Genomic DNA, 19730 nt, shown 5'->3' on the forward strand with positions numbered 1-19730 from the left:
TTGTGTGAATATCTTTCTCACCATATATTCTTGCTCTCTCCAAAGTTCATACTATTGCCTAAAACTAACTGAAAGGGATATTATGTAATAGCTTGCATGAAAAATAGCCTGAGCACTGGTTTAGAGGTAAATACAGGGCTAATTAATAGGCTTAAGTGAACCAATAAGCTCTTTTACTTTCTGCATGCATATTTTCTTTGAATGTATGCTATTCATCTTGTGTGTGATTTTCTGTTTAACTTGGACATACATTTATTTTAGTTTATAGGCGGTAAGTCAAATGTGTTGTGGTAAGGGGAATAATGCAGCAGTGAGCCATAAATAGCTCAGGGGTCGTGACTGATCACAGAGTGTTAATGGAAGACGCTGGGGAGATCAGACAGGTCAGCTTATTCACTCTGACACTTTTTACACTTCGGCAAACTCAACTTTAGTGCTGTTTGCTTATTTCTCTATGGAGGAAGCTGAAAGCAGCAAGTTTGAGTATGGGATTGGTGAGTCACAGGAGTGTTTGGGGCTAGTGGTATTTTTTATATTTATTTATATATATACACACACACACACACATTGGGGGAAATAAGTATTGGACGCGTCAACACTTTTTTCAGTAAATATATTTCCAATGAGGCTATTCACATGAAATCTTCACCAGACATCAGTATTTACTCAAGAAATCCAGAAATATAAAGAAAAGGATTTAAAAAGTAAGTAAGTTTTTAGTAAATCATTTCAATGAAAATATATATTTTTAAAAATCTATTGTGAATGTACAAAACCCTCTATGGCTCTAATAGGCTAAATAAACAAAATATTATTGTATGCATTTAAATTATAAGCATAGTATTTGAATGCTTAATAAAAACGTTTGTAAAATGAATCGACACAAAAATTAAATTTCACTTGATGAGTAAAAGTCCATGTATCAAAGCAAAGTTGTTCTTTATGCAAATGGATGAAAGTATAAAGTATTTGAGAGAAGTCAGTATTTGTTTGACGTTTGCTCTGTGTTCAGACCTGAAGGGGGAGATGACTAAAGAGGAAGTGCTGAAGGAGACCACGGAAGAAGACGCAGTCCTGGACCGGTCCGGTGTTCTTTCCCACGCTCCTGCTCGCCCCGTTATTCACCAGGTGGCATCTGCGCCCATGCCCTCTGACTCTGGTAAGAGCTGTATCCGTACACTAGATAGAGGACAGAGTGGGAAGGTGCTCACCATCTGACTTGAGTTTGATGTTTGAAATAGTTAGTAGTTTTCCTACAATACATTCTTTTTATTGTAAGAAATAAAATATTGAACTTGCTGAAGCCATATGTGTTAAGACAAACTGTTGAATTAAACAAATGTTTTAACCTTAATGTACATTTTACACAGCTTGCACCTTTGTTTTTTTTTCTTCTATCCCTCCAAAGTCCTATATATATATATATATATATATATATATATATATATATATGCTAACCTGTATGCCACAGCACTGAGTTTTACCGAAGCTACCAATACTACTACTACCGATACTATTAACACTACTACCACAACTGCTACCAGTACTACAACTGCTATTACCACTTCTTTCAGTACTACTACTACCACCAATACTAACGCTATTACTACTGCTGCTACTACCACCACCAATACTACCACTACTACTGCTAATACTATTACCAATACTATTAACACTACTGCCACAACGGCTACCAATACTATCACTGCTATTACCAATACTACCATTACTACTACTACCATTAGTATTACCACTACTGCTACAAGTACTAACACCAATACTACTATTACTGCTACCACCAATGCTACCACTAATACTACCAATACTGCTACTAATTCTAACACTATTCCCACTACTACTATTACTACTACTAATACTATTTACCACAATCACTACCACCACTACTAATACTACCACTACTACTACTACTACTACCACTACTACCACTACTATTACCACCACTATTCTACCACTACAGTGTGTGTGTGTGTGTGTGTGTGTGTGTGTACAAGCTCATGCATATAAACTGATTTAAATTATATCTGGCATACTTTTCAGAGCTATTTTTATAGAATATTAATCAACACTGTTTATATTAAAAGAGCTTGTTCATTAATATAAATAATAATACTAATACACAGGGACTATGGCAGATGTGATGCATAATCTAAACATTTTTATAAACAATTTATAATTGTTTTTAACTTTTACTGAAGGTGACATTTTGTGTAACAGTTATGGAAAGAGTCTTCAGTATCAGCTCTTTATAATACTTAGTTTTGCACCATGGGAAAGTCTTCCAGGCAGAGGACATCCAAGGGGGACTTCCCCCACTCAAAAAAGTTTTAGTCATGAGGAATTTTTTTCTTTTATTATTTTTTTTTAAAACTTAAATCCCTTTGTTTGCTTCAAGAATTTTTGCTGCTTATCGCTAATTATCGGACTGCCAATAGCAATTTGAAAGTTTCCCTTTTAAAACCATGCTTATTTAAACCTAAACCTGAGTTAAATTCAATTCAGATTAGTTGTTTCACTGAATATGGATCAGCAGGCTTCTCTGCAGACTCCACAATCGATTATGATTTGATACAAACTGCACCTATTGATTTTTCCCCTTTCTTCTTCGAGCTTGTCAGCTTAAGATATGCAGTTGCGCAAATCTGCTTGTTTTTGTTTTGCAGATTTCTCTTTCTTTGACCCCAGTGATCCCCAGTGTAGGGTGGTGCTGTTGGATCCATGTACCACAGTGCCCGAGCTGTTTGCGGTTCTCAGACAGTGGGTCCCTCAAGTGCAGAAGAACATTGCACTCATTGGTAACGAGGTCAGTGTTTTGCTTTTGCAGTTGTTAAACATACACACAACTCATTCACATGCCAAGATTGTGTGGAAAGATGATCCTTTGCTGCGTATGTGTGTGTGTGTTTCAGGGATGGGGGCTGGTAGTTTATCATATCTTCCTTGTTGGAACTGGCTGTAACATTAGACTTATGTTTGTGCTTCATGTTTTAGATTCTGAAGAGAGGCTGTGGTGTCAATGACAGAGATGGTCTTACTGACATGAGCCTGCTGCACTACTGCTGCAAAGCTGGTGCACCAGGCATAGGTGAGACGTGCAGGTGTATGCCAAAGACTCTGAAAACTGGTTGAAAATACTCTGTCTGTTGTTTAAAATTTAAATTTTAATTTTAATGTGAAATATTAATCTATTAACTAATCTACAGTGGTGCTTGAAAGTTTAGAATTTAGAATTTTCTATATATCTGAATAAATATGACTTAAAACATCATCAGATTTTCCCACAAGTTCTAAAAGAAAATTTGATGACTTTTTATGTAAGTCATATAATGACACACTTTTTTTTTAGTTTTAAATCACAGTGAAATGTCCCAGGGTATTTATATACTAAATATAAACACTCTTGCTTCTTGACCAAAAAAATTAGTGGACTAGAACTGATGTATAATTAATATTACACCACAGCGATGTTGTGATAAACTTTCAATTCTGATTGGTTAGAAGATCTCGATTCATTTGACAGTAGTTTCAGTTACAAAGCATGTTTTTTTTTTTTTTTATTCACTTGTTGTAATACGTTAAAGTTCCTGCAGGGTGTCCCAAAAGTCTCCATACATAGGGGAAATGATTCCTTTTTAGCAAAATCTAACTTAATTTACAAAACCTCCTCTACATGATTGCCATTTCTTTGTAAACACACATGGAGTTGTCCCTCCCATCTTTGCCTGCCAGTTTGGCAATAGTGGCATGTGTGTGTGTGTGTGTGTGTGTGTGATGTGCTTGCCATGTATCCTGTTAAAGTCCATCGCAACCTTGCCACAGCTTCCTAATCCAGCTATGAGAATGATTTCAATGCGTTCTTCTTTTGTCAAAGGCACTCTTAAAGGCTATCTGAAAAAAAAATAATAAAAAATATAAACTAAGTATGAAAAATTTTGAAAGATATTTTGCTAAAAAGTGTGGATTACTGTAACACAAATGGAACTATGGGAATTATGTTGTGATAAAAAAAAAAAATCCAAAATAAATAAACATAATTGCGTATTTTAGCATCTTCAAAGTAGAGATCCTTTTTGCCTAGAATTTCCAGAAATGTATTCTTGGCATCTAACCCAATTTCTTGAGGAATCCCCCTGAGATGCTTTTTAAACAGTATTAAAGAAGTTCTCACCTATACCGGACACTTATTTGCTGCTTTTCGGAATATTACGCTCCAAGTCACCCTTTTTTTTAAAAAAAAAAAAAAGAATAAAATGTTAGTTTTCTAATGAAAGAAATGAATATGTTGGCACAAATTATATTTTTGTCTACAACACCGATTTCAAACATTTAATCATACACCTTCAGATCAAAAGCTTTTTAAGATGAAATGTCTCCAAAGTTTTGACCGGGTGTCTGTGTGTGTGTGTGCGTGTGTGTGTGCGTGTTATACAGTTGCAGTCAAAATTATACAACCAGGGTTAGGGTTTTTGCAACCCATATTGCAAATCAGGTTTATTGTCAAAATGTACAGACAACTTATAATGACTTCTCCAGTCTCAAAATTATTCAACCCCCTGAATAGAATCCCTCACAACAGCACAAATATGCAAAACCAGTGTTGTCTCAAGCACACCTGATACAACTAATCAAGGGCTTCATTAGTTGCACCAGGTGTGCTTGAGATGGAACACCATCTACCTGAAATACCTGACCTGGCTAGGGGCATAAAATGTATGAAATACCTAGACGGGGCAGAAAAAGGATGCTATTAATGGCTGCAACCAGATTTCCGAGAAGGCAAGTTGTGAAAAACTCTCAAGTGACTGCAAAAGACCAGCAGCAAGACTTGGTGGCAACAGACACTGAGGTTTCAGTGAGCACAATATGGCGCGTACTAACCGCAGAAGGTTTCCATGCCAGAACTCCAAGACGTACACCACTACTGACCCAAAAGCACAAGAAGAGTTGGCTCAAAATCTTATAAATACGCAACAGAAGTTTTGGGATTCTGTTTTGTGGAGCGATGAAACAAAACTGGAACTTTTTGGCATGATGGATCAGCTGTATTTCAATCATTTATTTTACCAGGATAGTCCCATTGAGATATAAAATCTCTTCTTCCAGGGAGTCCTGGCCAAAATGGCAGCACAATTAGTTTCACATAAAACGAAACAATTTGACAAATGCATAAAATGCAACACATAAAACAAATGACGTATAAATAAAATTATATCCAACACTCGTATGACCACAGCTCAAAGATTAATTAAAACAAGTACATGTTTCCTTCAGGTTGGTCTGTAAAAAGTTTGTAAACATTTTTTAAATACGGGTGTGTTTCTAGCATTATATTACTCTGCAGCTCATTCCATAACCAGGGAGCATAAAAAAATAAGGCAGCTTTACCACTCTCTGAATGTACCCTAGGAACATTTAAAGGAATTGTAGTAGTATATCTAGGTCTATAGTTACAGGTGTGATAAGATAAAAGACTACAGATAGTACAGACAGGTAATTTACCCAACACTGCCTTAGCAGTAAACAACAGCATGTGTATTTTTTCCCTTTGTTACAAGGAGGACCAGCCAACAGATTCATACAAGGTACAATGATGAGTGCGTGAGAAGGCACCTGATATAAAGCGTAATGCAGCATGTCTGGAGAAAGAAGAATGAAGAAAGAACAGTCCGCACTCAAGCCTGGTGGTGGCTCGGTGATGCTCTGGGGCTGCTTTGCATCCTCTCGCACTGGAAACCTGCAGTGTGTGGAAAGCAAGATGGATTCATTGAAGTATCAGGAAATCCTAGGAGAAAACATGCCGTTTGTGAGGAAGCGGAAGGTTGGGCGTCATTGGACCTTCCAGCAGGACAATGACCTCAAGCATACCTCAAATTCCACCAAGGCTTGGTTGTACAAGTAGTCCTGGGAGATTCTACAGGTCCATCACAGTCACCTGACTTGAACCCCATAGAAAGTCTCTGGTGGGATTTGACGAAGGTGGTTACAGCACGCAAACCCAAAAATATTACTGAACTGGAGGCCATTGCTCATTGAGGAATGGGATAAGATTCCTCAGGAACGCTGCCAGAAGCTATGCATCTCATTTGCAGCAGGTCATAACAGCAAAAGGCTGCTCTACTAGGTACTAAACATGCTTGCCATGAAGGGGTTGAATAAGGCTGGAGAAGTGATTATAAGTTGCATTTTCAGTTGACTTTGGGGAAACCACTTGAAACATTTATTGTGTTGAACTATTTCAATTGCTTTTGTTTGATTTGTTCATTGCAAGCAGCTGAAAGTCTGTAAATTTTGACGATTAACCTAATTTGCAATGGGGGTTGAATAATTTTGATTGCAACTGTGTGTACATATATATCTATCATATATAAAACCTTGACATATTTGCTGTGGAATAAGAAAAATAAAACACATTGGAACGTGCTGTTTTCTGAAATACATCATCAAACCACCCCATTTGTATAGCAGCACACTGTCGTGTATAATTCCTTGCACAGCCAAACATGTTTAATAAATGGTTCTATATAAATGGCTCAGGGACATGTCTAGAACTTTAGCTTTACTTCAAAATTCCAGGATTTAAGAGTTTACATGAATACTCTACTCAGAAACTCTCTCATGCCATTCAAACCTGTCAGTGTACACCAAAGGCCTCAATGCCTACTAGCTAACTGCTAGTTAACTAGTACTGCATACGTGATAGTAAGACATGAGTGGTAGTGTGTTATTTGCATTACTTTGTTAAATTCTCTCTGATTCATCATAAATCTATCATTACAAAACTACCTGATTTATTACTAAAATTTGTGATAGCAAACTAGCCAAATGTTCATACTCTATAGTTTTAGAGTATCTCCTAGTATGGGAAGCAAATTTGTAGGTTTATTAGTAATGTAGTTAATTTGTAGGTTTATTATCTAGTAATGTAGTTAATATTGATGACAGTTGAGTAAAAATAAAACATTATAATGGCTATTTTGAGGTAAAATTGCTATAATGTGAACTTTATTGTTAATGAACTCAACATGATGATTAAAGAGCTTTGCATCTTGTGTTGTGTGTCTTTTAGGTGACGTAGAGAGTGCAGCGAGTTTTGCCCGGAAGCTCTTATCTCTGGGAGCAGACCCGTCTCTGCGCAGCCGCTGGACCAACATGAGTGCCCTTCATTACGCTGCCTACTTCGATGTTCCTCACCTCATCTGTGTGGTGTTGCAGGCGTCGCAGCCGGGAGGTGAGCGAACGTGACTGAGTGACTCAGTCCAATGCCGCATTTACTCAGACACTGGTTCACAATGAGATGACATTTCTGTGTTTAATTTGTTTCAGAAGTGGATGCCACCTGCAGTGATTTTGACTTCGGCACTGCCTTGCACATTGCTGCTGCTAACCTGTGCACAGCTGCGGTCCGCTGCCTGCTGGAGCTCGGAGCTAATCCTGCATTCAGGGTACGTGCCACCACAAAAACTCTGAACGGAGCTGCGAATACATTTATTATTCATAGGCAGGCTTTAGTGGGGTTTCCGTCCATATGTTCATAAAAATGAGATTCAAAATGTATAAAGAAAATGCATATGAAAGTAAACAGCAGCAATCATCTGTGATGATTTGTATATGGATATCAATCAAATTAATAATGAAGATTAATACATTATGGTCTCGCCTTGACTATGCCCAAAATGCTACCATTAGTAAGTACTACACCACCTTTTTATAACTATAATTATTATAATTTCCAACTCCTCACTATTGAATTCTCGGATCTGATTGGTCAGAAGGTGTTGATTAATTTTCTATAACAGCGTAGCTCAGATATGCCAACCTTTACACATGTTGCATATGAACTAGTGTTCATTTTGTCAGCTATTTTTAAATTCAGTCTTAGTCAATATTTTATGTGATTGTTGAGGCCAAAATTGCTTGATTTTGCTGTGGCTTTTTTGTGCTTTTTGCAGAAAACTACTTGAATTGGTGAAAGGGTGAAAGTGCAACTGCACAAAACTGTGTTTCACAGTGATGTTTGTTGGCAAATGACAAAACATTGCGTATAATGGTGAAGTTTTCTGTAATGAGTTGTTTATTTGGCATTTATGGACGGAGTCACCAGCGGTTTGTAACACTCAGAGGTAAAGCTGTAACTTTAAGTTTCAGACACAGGAAAGATTTGTGATTTGTTATGTGTGCCAAATATGATTTGGTAGCTCACCACATAGAAATTAATATTGTAACTTCTAAGAAGAGAATAGGTAGTAAAGATTTATTTCTGCAGTGTTTACTGTACATAATGTACATATTAAATGTATATTAAGTACTGCATGTTTAACAGTATGTGCTTTATCCAGAGAACTTAACATGTCTAAGAGTAATTGTGCTTGAATAATGGGGCTGTCCCTTTGTACTGATGTATTCCTGACTTTACACTCCAAGCACATGATGATGTATGAACTCATCACAGTATTTGTACTTAAAGCTTGCTGGATTTATCTACATACATATATTTTAAAAAATATTCAGATTCTTTTTTTTATGGCATGAAAGAGCCTTATAGGATATAGCTTCATTTACACACATATAGATGCGTGACTGGCTTTATTTCTCTCTTTCAGTCGGCTCCCAGGGGCATGAAGTTAAATTAGCCATGCTTATTTCTTTTCCTAGAATCATTTCATTCTCACAAGGCATTACAGCTTTGTGTCCTGAACTGCTCAAACAGCAGCTTCCACACTTTCTGAACAGTAATTATTAACTTCTTATCAAAATAACTCCTTATCAAATTACTTTGTGACCCGAGGCTTCTGACCTTCTTTGTGATTGACCATCATGATTAATTGGCAGAGGTTTTAATAGTTATGTCACAATTAGTGCTGCTTAACGTATATTTTACCACTCAGATTCATTACAACTTAAATTAGCAGTTGGTGTTTTATTGTGTAATAATGTATACAATTTATTCCACAACACTGATGAATTCTCATATGTGATTGGTCAGAATGTGTGGATTGACTGTTGTAATTCCATCTGAAAGGCAAATCATGTTTAATTTTTATTTTTAATTAATATACTTGTTCTAATATGTTATTATTTCCAACAAGTTCTTATGTACCAGCTTGCATAGAGACTTGAATGGCAGACGCTCCACATAAACTGATTCAAAAAAATTGCGTATTAGTTGATTATGGTGAAGTTTTCTGTAATGAGTTGTTTATTTGGCATTTATGGACAGAGTCACCAGCAGTTTGCAGCAGTCAAAGGTAAAGCTGTAACTTTAAGTTTCAGTTACAGGAAAGTGTTCAGGACAGAGCTTTCAGTTTTCTTGGTAAAATGATATGAGAGAGAGAGAGAGAGAGAGAGAGACTTGTGAAGGAATGTCTCACTTTATACAATTGAGTTCATAAGTTTACATATGCCTTGCAGAATCTGAAAATTAATCATTAAAATTAAATAAGAAATATAAAAATTGCATTTTGTATTTTATTTAGTACTACCTTGAATAAGCTATTTCACATAATAAACAAGATGTTTACATATAGTCCACAAGACACAACAATAACTGAATTTATCCAAATGAACCAGTTCAAAAGTTTACATATGCTTGATTCTTAAAGGGAACCCCGACTATGAAGACTTGTATGGCTTATCAGATTAAGTCTGACATCCGCTATATGAATCCGCTATACAAAAACATAATAAAAATCCTTGCACTCGTAGGCCACCATTGCTGTTTACATTGCAATGCGTTCTGGGTAGTGACGTCAAATGGTTGCAGCGGTCTTGATTTTCCAGCAACCCTACAGCAATATGAACATGTCTTCAGCCTTATCAATTTGAACCCGAGCGTAACATAAGCGAGTAGGCTAATATAGAAGACATTACTCAAAATGTACATCAAAATAACGACGATCAGAGAGGTGAGGAAGCGAGAGTGGGGCATAATTGATGGTGTCTGTGTAGCCACTGCACGTCTATGCCAACCGAGAGCATTTGTTGTTCAAGGTAAGCATACAGTCACAACAGGAGCTACAATCAACGTCTCTGTCAGACCACAAACACTTACGAAACAGAGGCAACTCGCCTCATATAAAGCCTCATAGTAATCTACTGATCCATAACATCCTGACAAAAACAGTCTTGTTACACTGGCAAAGGTCCAAACAATCCAACTATGTAAAAATATTTAGTCCACCTTTCAAAAGAGACGAAACCGTGCATGAACTCCGAATGGTTCAAGAACAGCTTTAATTTTATTTTGGGTATGCCTTGGCTAGGTGTCTTAGGCTAATTTTACAGGAGCTTTACGTTAGAATATAGAGAAAAAACGCACTAACAAGATGCTTACAGGTTTGATTATATTTACAGATATCCCCTGTATCATAGCCCACAATAACTAGAAAATTACTACCAAAAGCAACACAGTGTGGCATTCTATTCCTGCTGCGGGGGCTAGTAGCTAATTCTTTTGAGTACTCAAGTGCAACCATTTTACGTCATCGACTCAGAATGCATTGCGCATGTCAAGTAATGGCGGCCTCCATAGGTTAAAATATGTATTAAATATTAAGGATTTTTAAAGTAATGAAATTATTTCACGTGTTTCTAACAATGTATTTTAGTAGGAGAGGGCAATTATTGCGTGTTAAGACCTACAAGTCTTCATAGTCGGAGTTCATTTTTATACTGTGTGATCAGTATGATCTGGATGATCAATGACTGTTTTTATGTTTTGTGAGAGATGTTCACGAGTCCCTTGTTTGTCCTGAGCAATTAAATCGCCCACTGTTCTTAAGAAAAATCCTCCGGCGCCTGCACGAGATTTGGTTTTCCAGTATCTTCTGCATATTTCCAACAGTGTCAGTCCGTTCACACTGAGGACAACTGAGTTGAGGGATTCATACAACTATTACAAAAAGTGCAAACATTCACTGACTCTTAAGAAGGCAATGCACTACATTAAGAGCCATGGGGTGTAAACATTTGAACAGGATGATCGGTGTAAATTGTTATTATTTTGTCTTCTGGGAAATATTTAAGCTCAGTACTAAATGAAGGAAATAAGATCCTTAAACAAAATATTAACAATTTACACCGATCAAAGAAATAACTTGATTTCATAGACATTTCACAACATTAAATGCAACTTTTTCTTTAATAAATAAAAACAGCTTTGGTAAACAAACAGCTTTCGTCACACTAAATGTCTTATAACAGCACTGAATATTGCAACAAAAGTGCCTCTGAAGACGTAGGGAGTGAAAGCAGTTGATATATCAAGTAGATGATGTAGTAGTGGTTGTCAAAACATGACAGTCATTCCACAGTTCCGAGTGTAAATGAGCTCTTTTTTTTTCTTTCACTTTTCTCACTTCATTGCTTCCATAACAACAACTAGCTATGCAATTAATTTAATGTCCACTGCCGTTGAAGTGACTTTCCACTGGAAGGGAGAAATCCTTCATTTTGTTGGTTTGAAAGTGCTAGACAAAAACAATCAGCCAGTCTCCTCTCAGTTTCCCCTGAAGGTACAGCTCGTTGCATAGAAGATTCCAGCAAGCAACTTCAGTGTACTGTAGTAATAAAAATTGAAGGTTTTGTTGTTTTATTTAGTATCTCTAGACTAAAAATTAGGTAGTGATAACTGTTCTATAAAATATCATTGTTTTATCATTATTAATTGCAAAAGTTTACATACCCCTAGGACAAAATTAATTATTTGTCAGTGTATAAAATAGAACTTGTTCAAACTCATCTAACAGCATTTTAAACTAGAAGTGCAGCAGCAGAAAGTGTGAAGCTTAGGCTGGGCTGAAAAACCCAAGTGTCCTGTTGAGAGTTGCAGCAAGTGACTGACTACACACAATCAAGTGTAGTTCATCATTTTTATCCATACAAGTTGAAAAGCTCACTAGAATTAAATTTATTATAGTTGTTGTTGTTTGTGCAATTACACATTTTAATTAATTTTGATGCACTACATTTATCATGATATAGAGGTTTGCAAACAATTCCACAGTAATGCAGTAGTGAGTCTTTACTGTATTTAATGTCTGCAAAAATATTTTTTTTTCTATTTTTTTTTTTTTTTACATACAAATTCCTATTTTTACTTGGTTAAATTAATTAAAATATTTTAATCTGAAAAAAAAAATTTGTAAAAATGTTTCATTTTACAATTTAAAATTCTGTTTATAATTATTTAAAATAATAATAATAATAAATAATCAAATTAAAAGGTATCACAATATCCATGATAACTCATGTTAACATGATAAAGCATGTTGTGCTGCTTCCAGTCAGTTTATACTTATTTAACAAAATATTATTAATTGTTTTTAATGCCTACAAAAATATTTATTTAATTTTATATTTATCATTAAAATTTCTTTAGATTTAAAAAGTACATTATATTTATAAACATTCATAAAATGGAGAAAAAATAAAATCTGTAATTTGTAATATCACATCAGCTGCTACCGGTTTATAATGATAAAAAAACAACAACAAAAAAAAAACAATAAAATAAAAAAGATATCACAATATCCGTGATATCCCAGGAAAAAAAAAACATTTTTGTGATGTAGTTTATCACAATCAATGTTATATTGTCATGTCACCCAACCCTGGGATTAAGATGATACTAGAATTAGTGTTAATTATCTAATTCATCTATTTAGTGAATTAAATTCTTTAATCTATTTTCTGTCATTGACTTTGGAACTTTAAAGTGGAAAAGCTTTATTTATTTTGTAATACAGAGCTGGTGAAACAGCCTTTCAGTCACAGTTAAAAAATTTTCCTGCTGTATAATACATTATTCATGAAATCATTCATGTAGCTCTCTGATATGATACACCGCTTGTGGTTCTCTGCCTGTTGCACAGCACAGAGTTGGCAGTGATTCAGAGCTCACATGTCGTGCTGTGTGGGACAGCGGTGAATAGTGCATTTAGTAAAATGATGGAGGAGGAATAATATTGGAGGGGATAAAGGGATCACAGTACTGCATATTCATAAAGACTGATCTTGCTTGATCAGTGTTCATGTACTGTGTTTTTCATTCCTGCTTTTGGTTTCACTGTCAGGATGATTTTAAACAGAGGTTTTTTAGAATTGAACATAATGCCTTTGCATGGTTGCCTGTCAGTGAGGACCACAGAGGATATATCACTAGAATGAAATATCCCATAAGTTTTGACTGAGGAAAATTAGAAACAAAATTAGACACAGGTTTGTCTATTGTTATTAAGCTGAAGCATTCAGTCATTGATACGTAGGAGGTTTGTTTATGCTGAGTTGCACCACTTGAGGGCACTGTGGCAACATTTAGTAGCCGTAAAGCCTCAAAACTGCAGTAAGCTCCAGCAGTGAGCATGGTGTGATAGCTGTGTGGTTAGTGCATCAGTATGAAACAATGATTCAGTCAGTAGTTATGACCACTCTCGCTTCATATCAGTAGCAGAGGAATCACTGAGCATGGGTAATCATTTATTTTCAAATCCTGGACTGTTTCTACATGAGTTTGCATTTCTGGGATGAATTTTGGGATAATTTCTGACTAAATTAGCTTAAAATCTAGAGCTTCCTATACTGTGATGCCATTTTGACTTTGATAACTAGTTAGTTAAGTTCACGCAGCTTTATTGGCATGACCGTATAGAGGACATTATTGCCAAAGTGTTAGGAATTAAAATTTTTACACACATACAGGTGCACCTCACAAAATTTTAATATCATGAAGTAAAGTAATTTTTTTTCCGTAAATTAATTCAAAATGTGGAACTTTCATATATTCTAGATTCATTACACTTAAAATGAAATATGTCAAACCTTTTTTGATTTAATCTTGATGATTATGGCTTACAGCTCATGGAAAATATGGAAATGTTGGCTTTTTTGACATATTTGGACAAGCAAACATTTGATTATCTTTGAAACAGAGCTTATTAAGTTGATATACTTGAACAAAACCACAAGCAAAATTAGCTTTTTCAATCATTTATTCAACAGAAATATCAAAAGTAAGTACACCCTTGGCTTCAGAAGCTAGTATTGCCCCCTTTAGCAGAAATAACTTCTTGTAGGTGTTTTGCACAGTTGTCCACCAGGCTTGCTGGAAATTTTGACCACTCTTCCATGCGATATTCTTTCATTTGCAAGATGTTTGAGGGTTTTCTTGCATGTAGTGCCCATTTCAAATGTGCTTAGGATCATTATCCTGTTGAAAGGTCCACTTTCGGTTCAACTTTCGTACAGATGGCCTCACATTATCTTCAAGCACTTCTTCAATATGATGCAGAATTCATAGTTGACTCAGTGAATACAAGCTGTCCAGTCCTTGAGATAGCAAAGCAACCCCAAACCATAACATTCCCACCACCGTGCTTCACAGTTGGTATGAGGTGCTTCTTCTGATAAGCTGTGTTTTGTCTGTGCCAAGCATGTCTGCTGTTACTGTGGCCAATCAACTCGTCTGTCCTGAGCACATTATTCCAAAAGACCTGGTCTTTTCCTGTATAGGCTTTTTCCTGGCATGCCCCCCATGCAGGTCATATTTGTGCAATCTCTTTCTGATTGTAGAAGCATGCACTTTGACACCATCAGTTGCAAGACTTACTAGCAGATCTTGTGATGAAATTTTGGGGTTCTTGGAAACTTCCTTTTGCATCAGATGGTCTGCTCTTGGGCTGAATTTGCTGAGATGGCCAGTCCTGGACAAATTGGCAGTTGTTTGAAATCTGCACCATTTGTAGATGATTTTCCTTACAGTGTAATGATATAATTTGGAGATCTTTTTAAATCCCTTGCCAGACTCCTAGGCATCCACTTTTTCTTTTTTTTTTTGTCCTTACAGAGCTCTTTAGATCTTGGCATGATGACACCACATACCTCTCTAACAAAAGGAACACCAGATCTTCAATCTTGAACACCTGATTTTAATTTAATGGATTTGAAAGTGTGATGAATGTAGGGGTGTACTTACTGATCTGTTTTTTTTTCTTAATTTAAATTGTGTCAATTTAAATTTTATGTGTCATTTGATAGTTTATCAGCTTTATTAATGAGCACAGTTTCAAAGATGATCAAATGTTTGCTTGTCCAAATATGTAAAAAAAAAACAAAAACAAACAAACAAAAAGTCGATAAGGTGTACTATCTTTTTCACATGAATGCAATTAAAGACATATCAATAATGACAATACTAATAATGAAGAGTGATAATAGTAATAACAATACAAAATAGCAGAAATATCAGTAATGGCAATACTAATAAAGATTAACAATAGAAATAATACATAACAGCAAAAATATCAATACTGAAAATTCTGTTATGAATGATAACAATAGTAATAGCAATGCATATTATCAGAGATGTCAATAATGGCAATACTAATATTAATGATAACAATTGTAATAATACATAATAGCAGAAATAGCAATTATAGCAATACTAATACTAAAGAATAACAATAGTAATAGCAATACATAATAGCAGAAATATTAATGATGACAATACTAATATTAACCATAATATTTTCACAGAGCACATTTTTGCAGTCTGCTTTGCTTTAAAACACCTAGATCGCTATCATTTTGTGCCACCCAATGGTCATGATGACGGTAACAGTAAGAATACAAATGATACCAGTAAACACAACATGAGTACCAACCATAATAACCAGCGAATGTCATTTTAATTTCAAACTCTCAAATAGCTGAGCTCTGTTCACTTTGATTTAATTTCTACCCATGATGAGATAAGCACCAAATGTCAGTTATGATTTATTTTCAGTCTCTGGCCTGTATATGTTATACATTCATTGCAGCTGACTTGGGTCCAACTTGGGTCTGATCCTGACATCAAACTGCTTGCCGTTCAAAAAAAAAAAAAGTTATGTTTCCACTGGGAATGATGAGAGTTCATCTGCATTTATGAGTGTGTGAGAGAGAGTGAGAGAGCAGCACTAATAGAGTAATATATTGAAGTTTTGTTAATTTTTGCTTATAACTGGTTGTTGGAAAGTCACAAGAAACATTTACACAATATTCTGTCTATCATATTGATTCTATATTTGGTGTCTAAAATTTTAGGTGCATCGTTTTATCACCTATAGCTTCCATCATGCATGGTATAAGGTCTTTTCTGTAATGTCCATGGTCAGTGCCCTCTAAAAACCTTACTGTCGAGCTTTCTGCTAAATAAGAGTACCAGTGATCGCTGCTGGTTTTTATAGTGTGTGTCTGTGTGTGTGTTGACTTGGCTCTCAAACACTTTGCATCTCTAAGCAAAAAGGGACACTACTACACTATGTTGCAGAGCAGCACAACACTGTGGCTCAGACTTTTTCAATATCTTACCATGATAAATCTAAAGCACCCTCATTCTCTCAAGCGGTACATTTGCGTGCGCTTAATAATGGAACATGACATCTGCTTGAAATAGACAAACGCACAATAAGCCTCTTCAGCCTCATCCGTATAACAGAAAGGCGTCCTCCTTGAAGAAAGGTCCAGCTCGGTCTGGCTATATTTAAGCACTGCGTGAGTTTAGGCTGCGTTAAATTGTAACCGTGTTTGTCTTTCTTCTTCTGCAAGCCATAGGCCCTTTTCTGAGTGCAACACTTAATCTCGTTACTCAATTAATGTCAAGCGCGACACTTTACTGCTGGCCATCTTGGCTTCCTAATGCCAGTTCTGTGCCTGGCACGTTGCATTGTGTAAGAAGCAGAGTGATTGGAGGGTGTAGGATGTTCAGGCGACTTGCTCTGCTTTCGACTGACTCACACAGCTGGTTTGATTGAGTGCCACGCTGAAATACAAGCGGAGTGCGCAGACTCAGGGCAAAACCATAGTGCAGAATGTTTCGTGGCCTGCAGGAAACCTCCCTCTATGAATAGCAGCTCATTTAAGAATTAAGCATTTCTTGTTATTTTCTAATTTAATTATTTTTTTTTAATTAAATCACAGGAAAAACATTGAGGGCAGTCTTCATTTACAAATCTGATGAGTTAAACATAAAAAATAAAAAAAAACAAGAACAATGAAAACATAAAGTGATTCATTTACCTCTGTAACTATTTTCATAAATAAATGATTAAGATGCTGCAGTTTATTAACAAGAAAACTCAGCTGTGAGCTCCTCTGAAGTTTATTCCAGGTGTTTGGAACATCATCTGAAGTCCTTATTCTCAGACTGAAACATTTGTAATTTGTTAATACAAGATACAGGTTGTTGGATTGCAGGTCTCAGAAGAATTGTTGATGAGCCATATTAGTGAAGGTGTGCCAAACTGTGCTACATCAGCATTTTTGTTAGCCCCAAAACAAAGGTTATTAATTGTTTCAATGTATTTTTATGAATTCTATCAATTAACACCAATACCCAAGGCTCTGAATGTTTTATAAGAATAAGAATGGCATTAAAAAAAATATATATACAGTCATGTGAAAAAATTAGTAAGCAAAATTAGACAAGCAAACATTTGATCCTCTTTGAAACAGTGCCTATTAATAAAGGTGATACACTCTATCAAATGACATATAAAATTGACATTGTGTGGTAATTTTTAAAATTTAAATGAACAGAAAATAGATCAGCCACATGGAAAAAGTAAGTATGCCCCTTCAGTTATCACACCTTTAAATCCATATAAATGTTTTTATCACGTGTTCAAGATTGGGTGCTAGTGATTAGAACCTGCTTAGGGAGTGCAGATGGAACCTGTCTTATTTAACCGCTCATATCTAGTGTCTGGTGTTCCCTTTGTTATTGAGGTGTGTGGTTTCCCTAAAGTTTCCCAATGAGCATATAGGCAAACACCAGGCCTTTTGGAATAATGTGCTCTGGACAGGCGAATCAAGGATAGAGTTGTTTTGCCACAGTAACAGTAGACATGTTTGGCGCAGACCAAAGGCAGCTTTTCAGGAGAAGCACCTCATGACAACTGTGAAGCACAGTGGTAGAAATGTTATGGTTTGTGGTTGTGGCCTCAGGGACTAGACATCTTGCATTCATTGATTCAACAATGAATTCTGTGTCATATCAACGAGTGCTTTTTCCACAGAAGAATATCACATCTATTTATATTTCTGTTGAATAAATGATTGAAAAAGCAAATTTTCGTTGTGCTTTTGTTCACGTATATCAACTTCATTAATAAACTGTTTCAAAGTTGATCAAATGTTTGCTTGTCCAAATATGTCAAAAAAGCCAACAATTTCTATGGGGTGTACTTATTTTTTCACGACTGTATACGTCTATTTTTCAGATATGGAATATACAGTATATAACATTAAGAATGGCATTCAAGAAGAATTCACATGAGCTTATCTCTGCTAAGAATATACATGTTGGCAGTCTTCCAACTTTCAGGTCTTTACACTCCATCAATCCCATCAACCAGCAATTTAGCTTGGCCCACATGCCCACATGCACTGTCCGAAACGTGGGTGGTCACTTCTGTCTGGTGTGAACTCTGGAAATTGTGTGGGGGAAATAAAAAAATGTGTGAAAATAGTCTATTTTTTTCACATTCACATGTAGGCTGTATTTGGCCTGTGGGCCTTGCATTTGACATCTTTACATTATAGGGTATGTTTAGGGCAATGCTAGCTAAGCGGTTAAAGTTCTACCAGAAAGCTCCTGCTGGATCATTGAGCAAGGCTTGTATGCACTCCCACCATGCTGAAACGTGCTGAGGTGCATATTAACCGTTTAGCAATAGCACTTTTTAATTGGACCCCATCCTGTGGCAGTGCAGAAGCCACATGAAAACTATGCTTTTCTGCTTTTTCAGCTATAGCAGCAGTCGCAGATGGAATTGAAACGCAAGTTCACTGAAGGGGAAAATATGCGGGAAGTGAAAAATGTTTCAAGCTAACTTTGAGTGTTCACGAGTCTCTGGGTCAAAATGGGTAAAAAGAGGGACTATTTGATTGGTAAAAAAAAATGGCCTTGTTGCTTTCTTATGGTTGCTTGGTGCCCATAGAGATACACTGGGAGTGGTGAACTTCAACCCCACCCCCACCCCCCATCTCCTTTTTCAAATTTTTTTGTTAGCATGTTTACATTTCTGCTTGACACTTCTGCTGGTGGTGTTAATTATTTAATTGTTTTCCTTTTAGCAAGTGGCATCTAATAGTTGATTATTCTATAAAACTGTGTCATTCTGAAACTTTGATCTCTGGATTCTCATTTGCCTCCTTCACCATTCCTTTCTCACAAACGTTCTTATGATGTTTTGTTAAAGAAGAGGTCAGACAGTTCTTCAGTTGTTTGAGTGGAAAATGTAACTACTTTTGCCCATTCTTTGAAATGTGCCAATTTTATACATATATATTGTTCTTGGCTAATGAGACACCCTTTGGTAAATAATAATGAAAAAAAAAAAAGAAGTTGCCAGTGCTTATGCCATTCTCTGCTTTTGGTTCTGTTTGATCAGAATGATAAGGGACAATGTCCGGTAGACGTGGTGCCTGAGCCTCTTGACATGCCTCTTGAGATGGCAGATGCTGCAGCTCAGGCCAAAGAGCTGAGGACATTGCTGAGGGACGTTCTACCCCAACCTGTCATTCCTCGGCCTCTCGTTCTCGGGCAACCCCTCGACCTTCACTCGGAGAAGGCCCGAGCACATCTCACCAACATGGGCATCCACCTCGGAGACAAGGTCGTCATTGCTGGCCAGAAGGTACCATTCAATCTGATAATTCGATTCATGACAACAGGC

At 36.2% G+C, this 19730-nt stretch overlaps 1 protein-coding gene across 3 annotated transcripts in view; it reads left to right on the top strand.

Moving 5' to 3' along the window:
- The first annotated feature begins 682 nt into the window (after positions 1-682).
- Positions 683-19730, top strand: part of zgc:103755 (uncharacterized protein LOC449988 homolog) — a 65901-nt gene continuing 46853 nt past the window's right edge. For 2 of the 3 annotated variants that reach the window (XM_053632569.1, XM_053632571.1), the window contains exons 1-6: positions 790-1159; positions 2682-2821; positions 3010-3103; positions 7085-7246; positions 7342-7460; positions 19446-19691. In XM_053632569.1, coding sequence (XP_053488544.1) covers positions 904-1159; positions 2682-2821; positions 3010-3103; positions 7085-7246; positions 7342-7460; positions 19446-19691 — 1017 coding nt within the window. In that variant the 5' untranslated portion in view covers positions 790-903. Of the gene's footprint in view, positions 705-789; positions 1160-2681; positions 2822-3009; positions 3104-7084; positions 7247-7341; positions 7461-19445; positions 19692-19730 lie in introns of those variants that run through there. The other variant, XM_053632570.1, reaches the window with a different exon arrangement.

Source organism: Ictalurus furcatus, chromosome 9 (assembly GCF_023375685.1).
Source record: "Ictalurus furcatus strain D&B chromosome 9, Billie_1.0, whole genome shotgun sequence".
Taxonomy (NCBI): domain Eukaryota; kingdom Metazoa; phylum Chordata; class Actinopteri; order Siluriformes; family Ictaluridae; genus Ictalurus; species Ictalurus furcatus.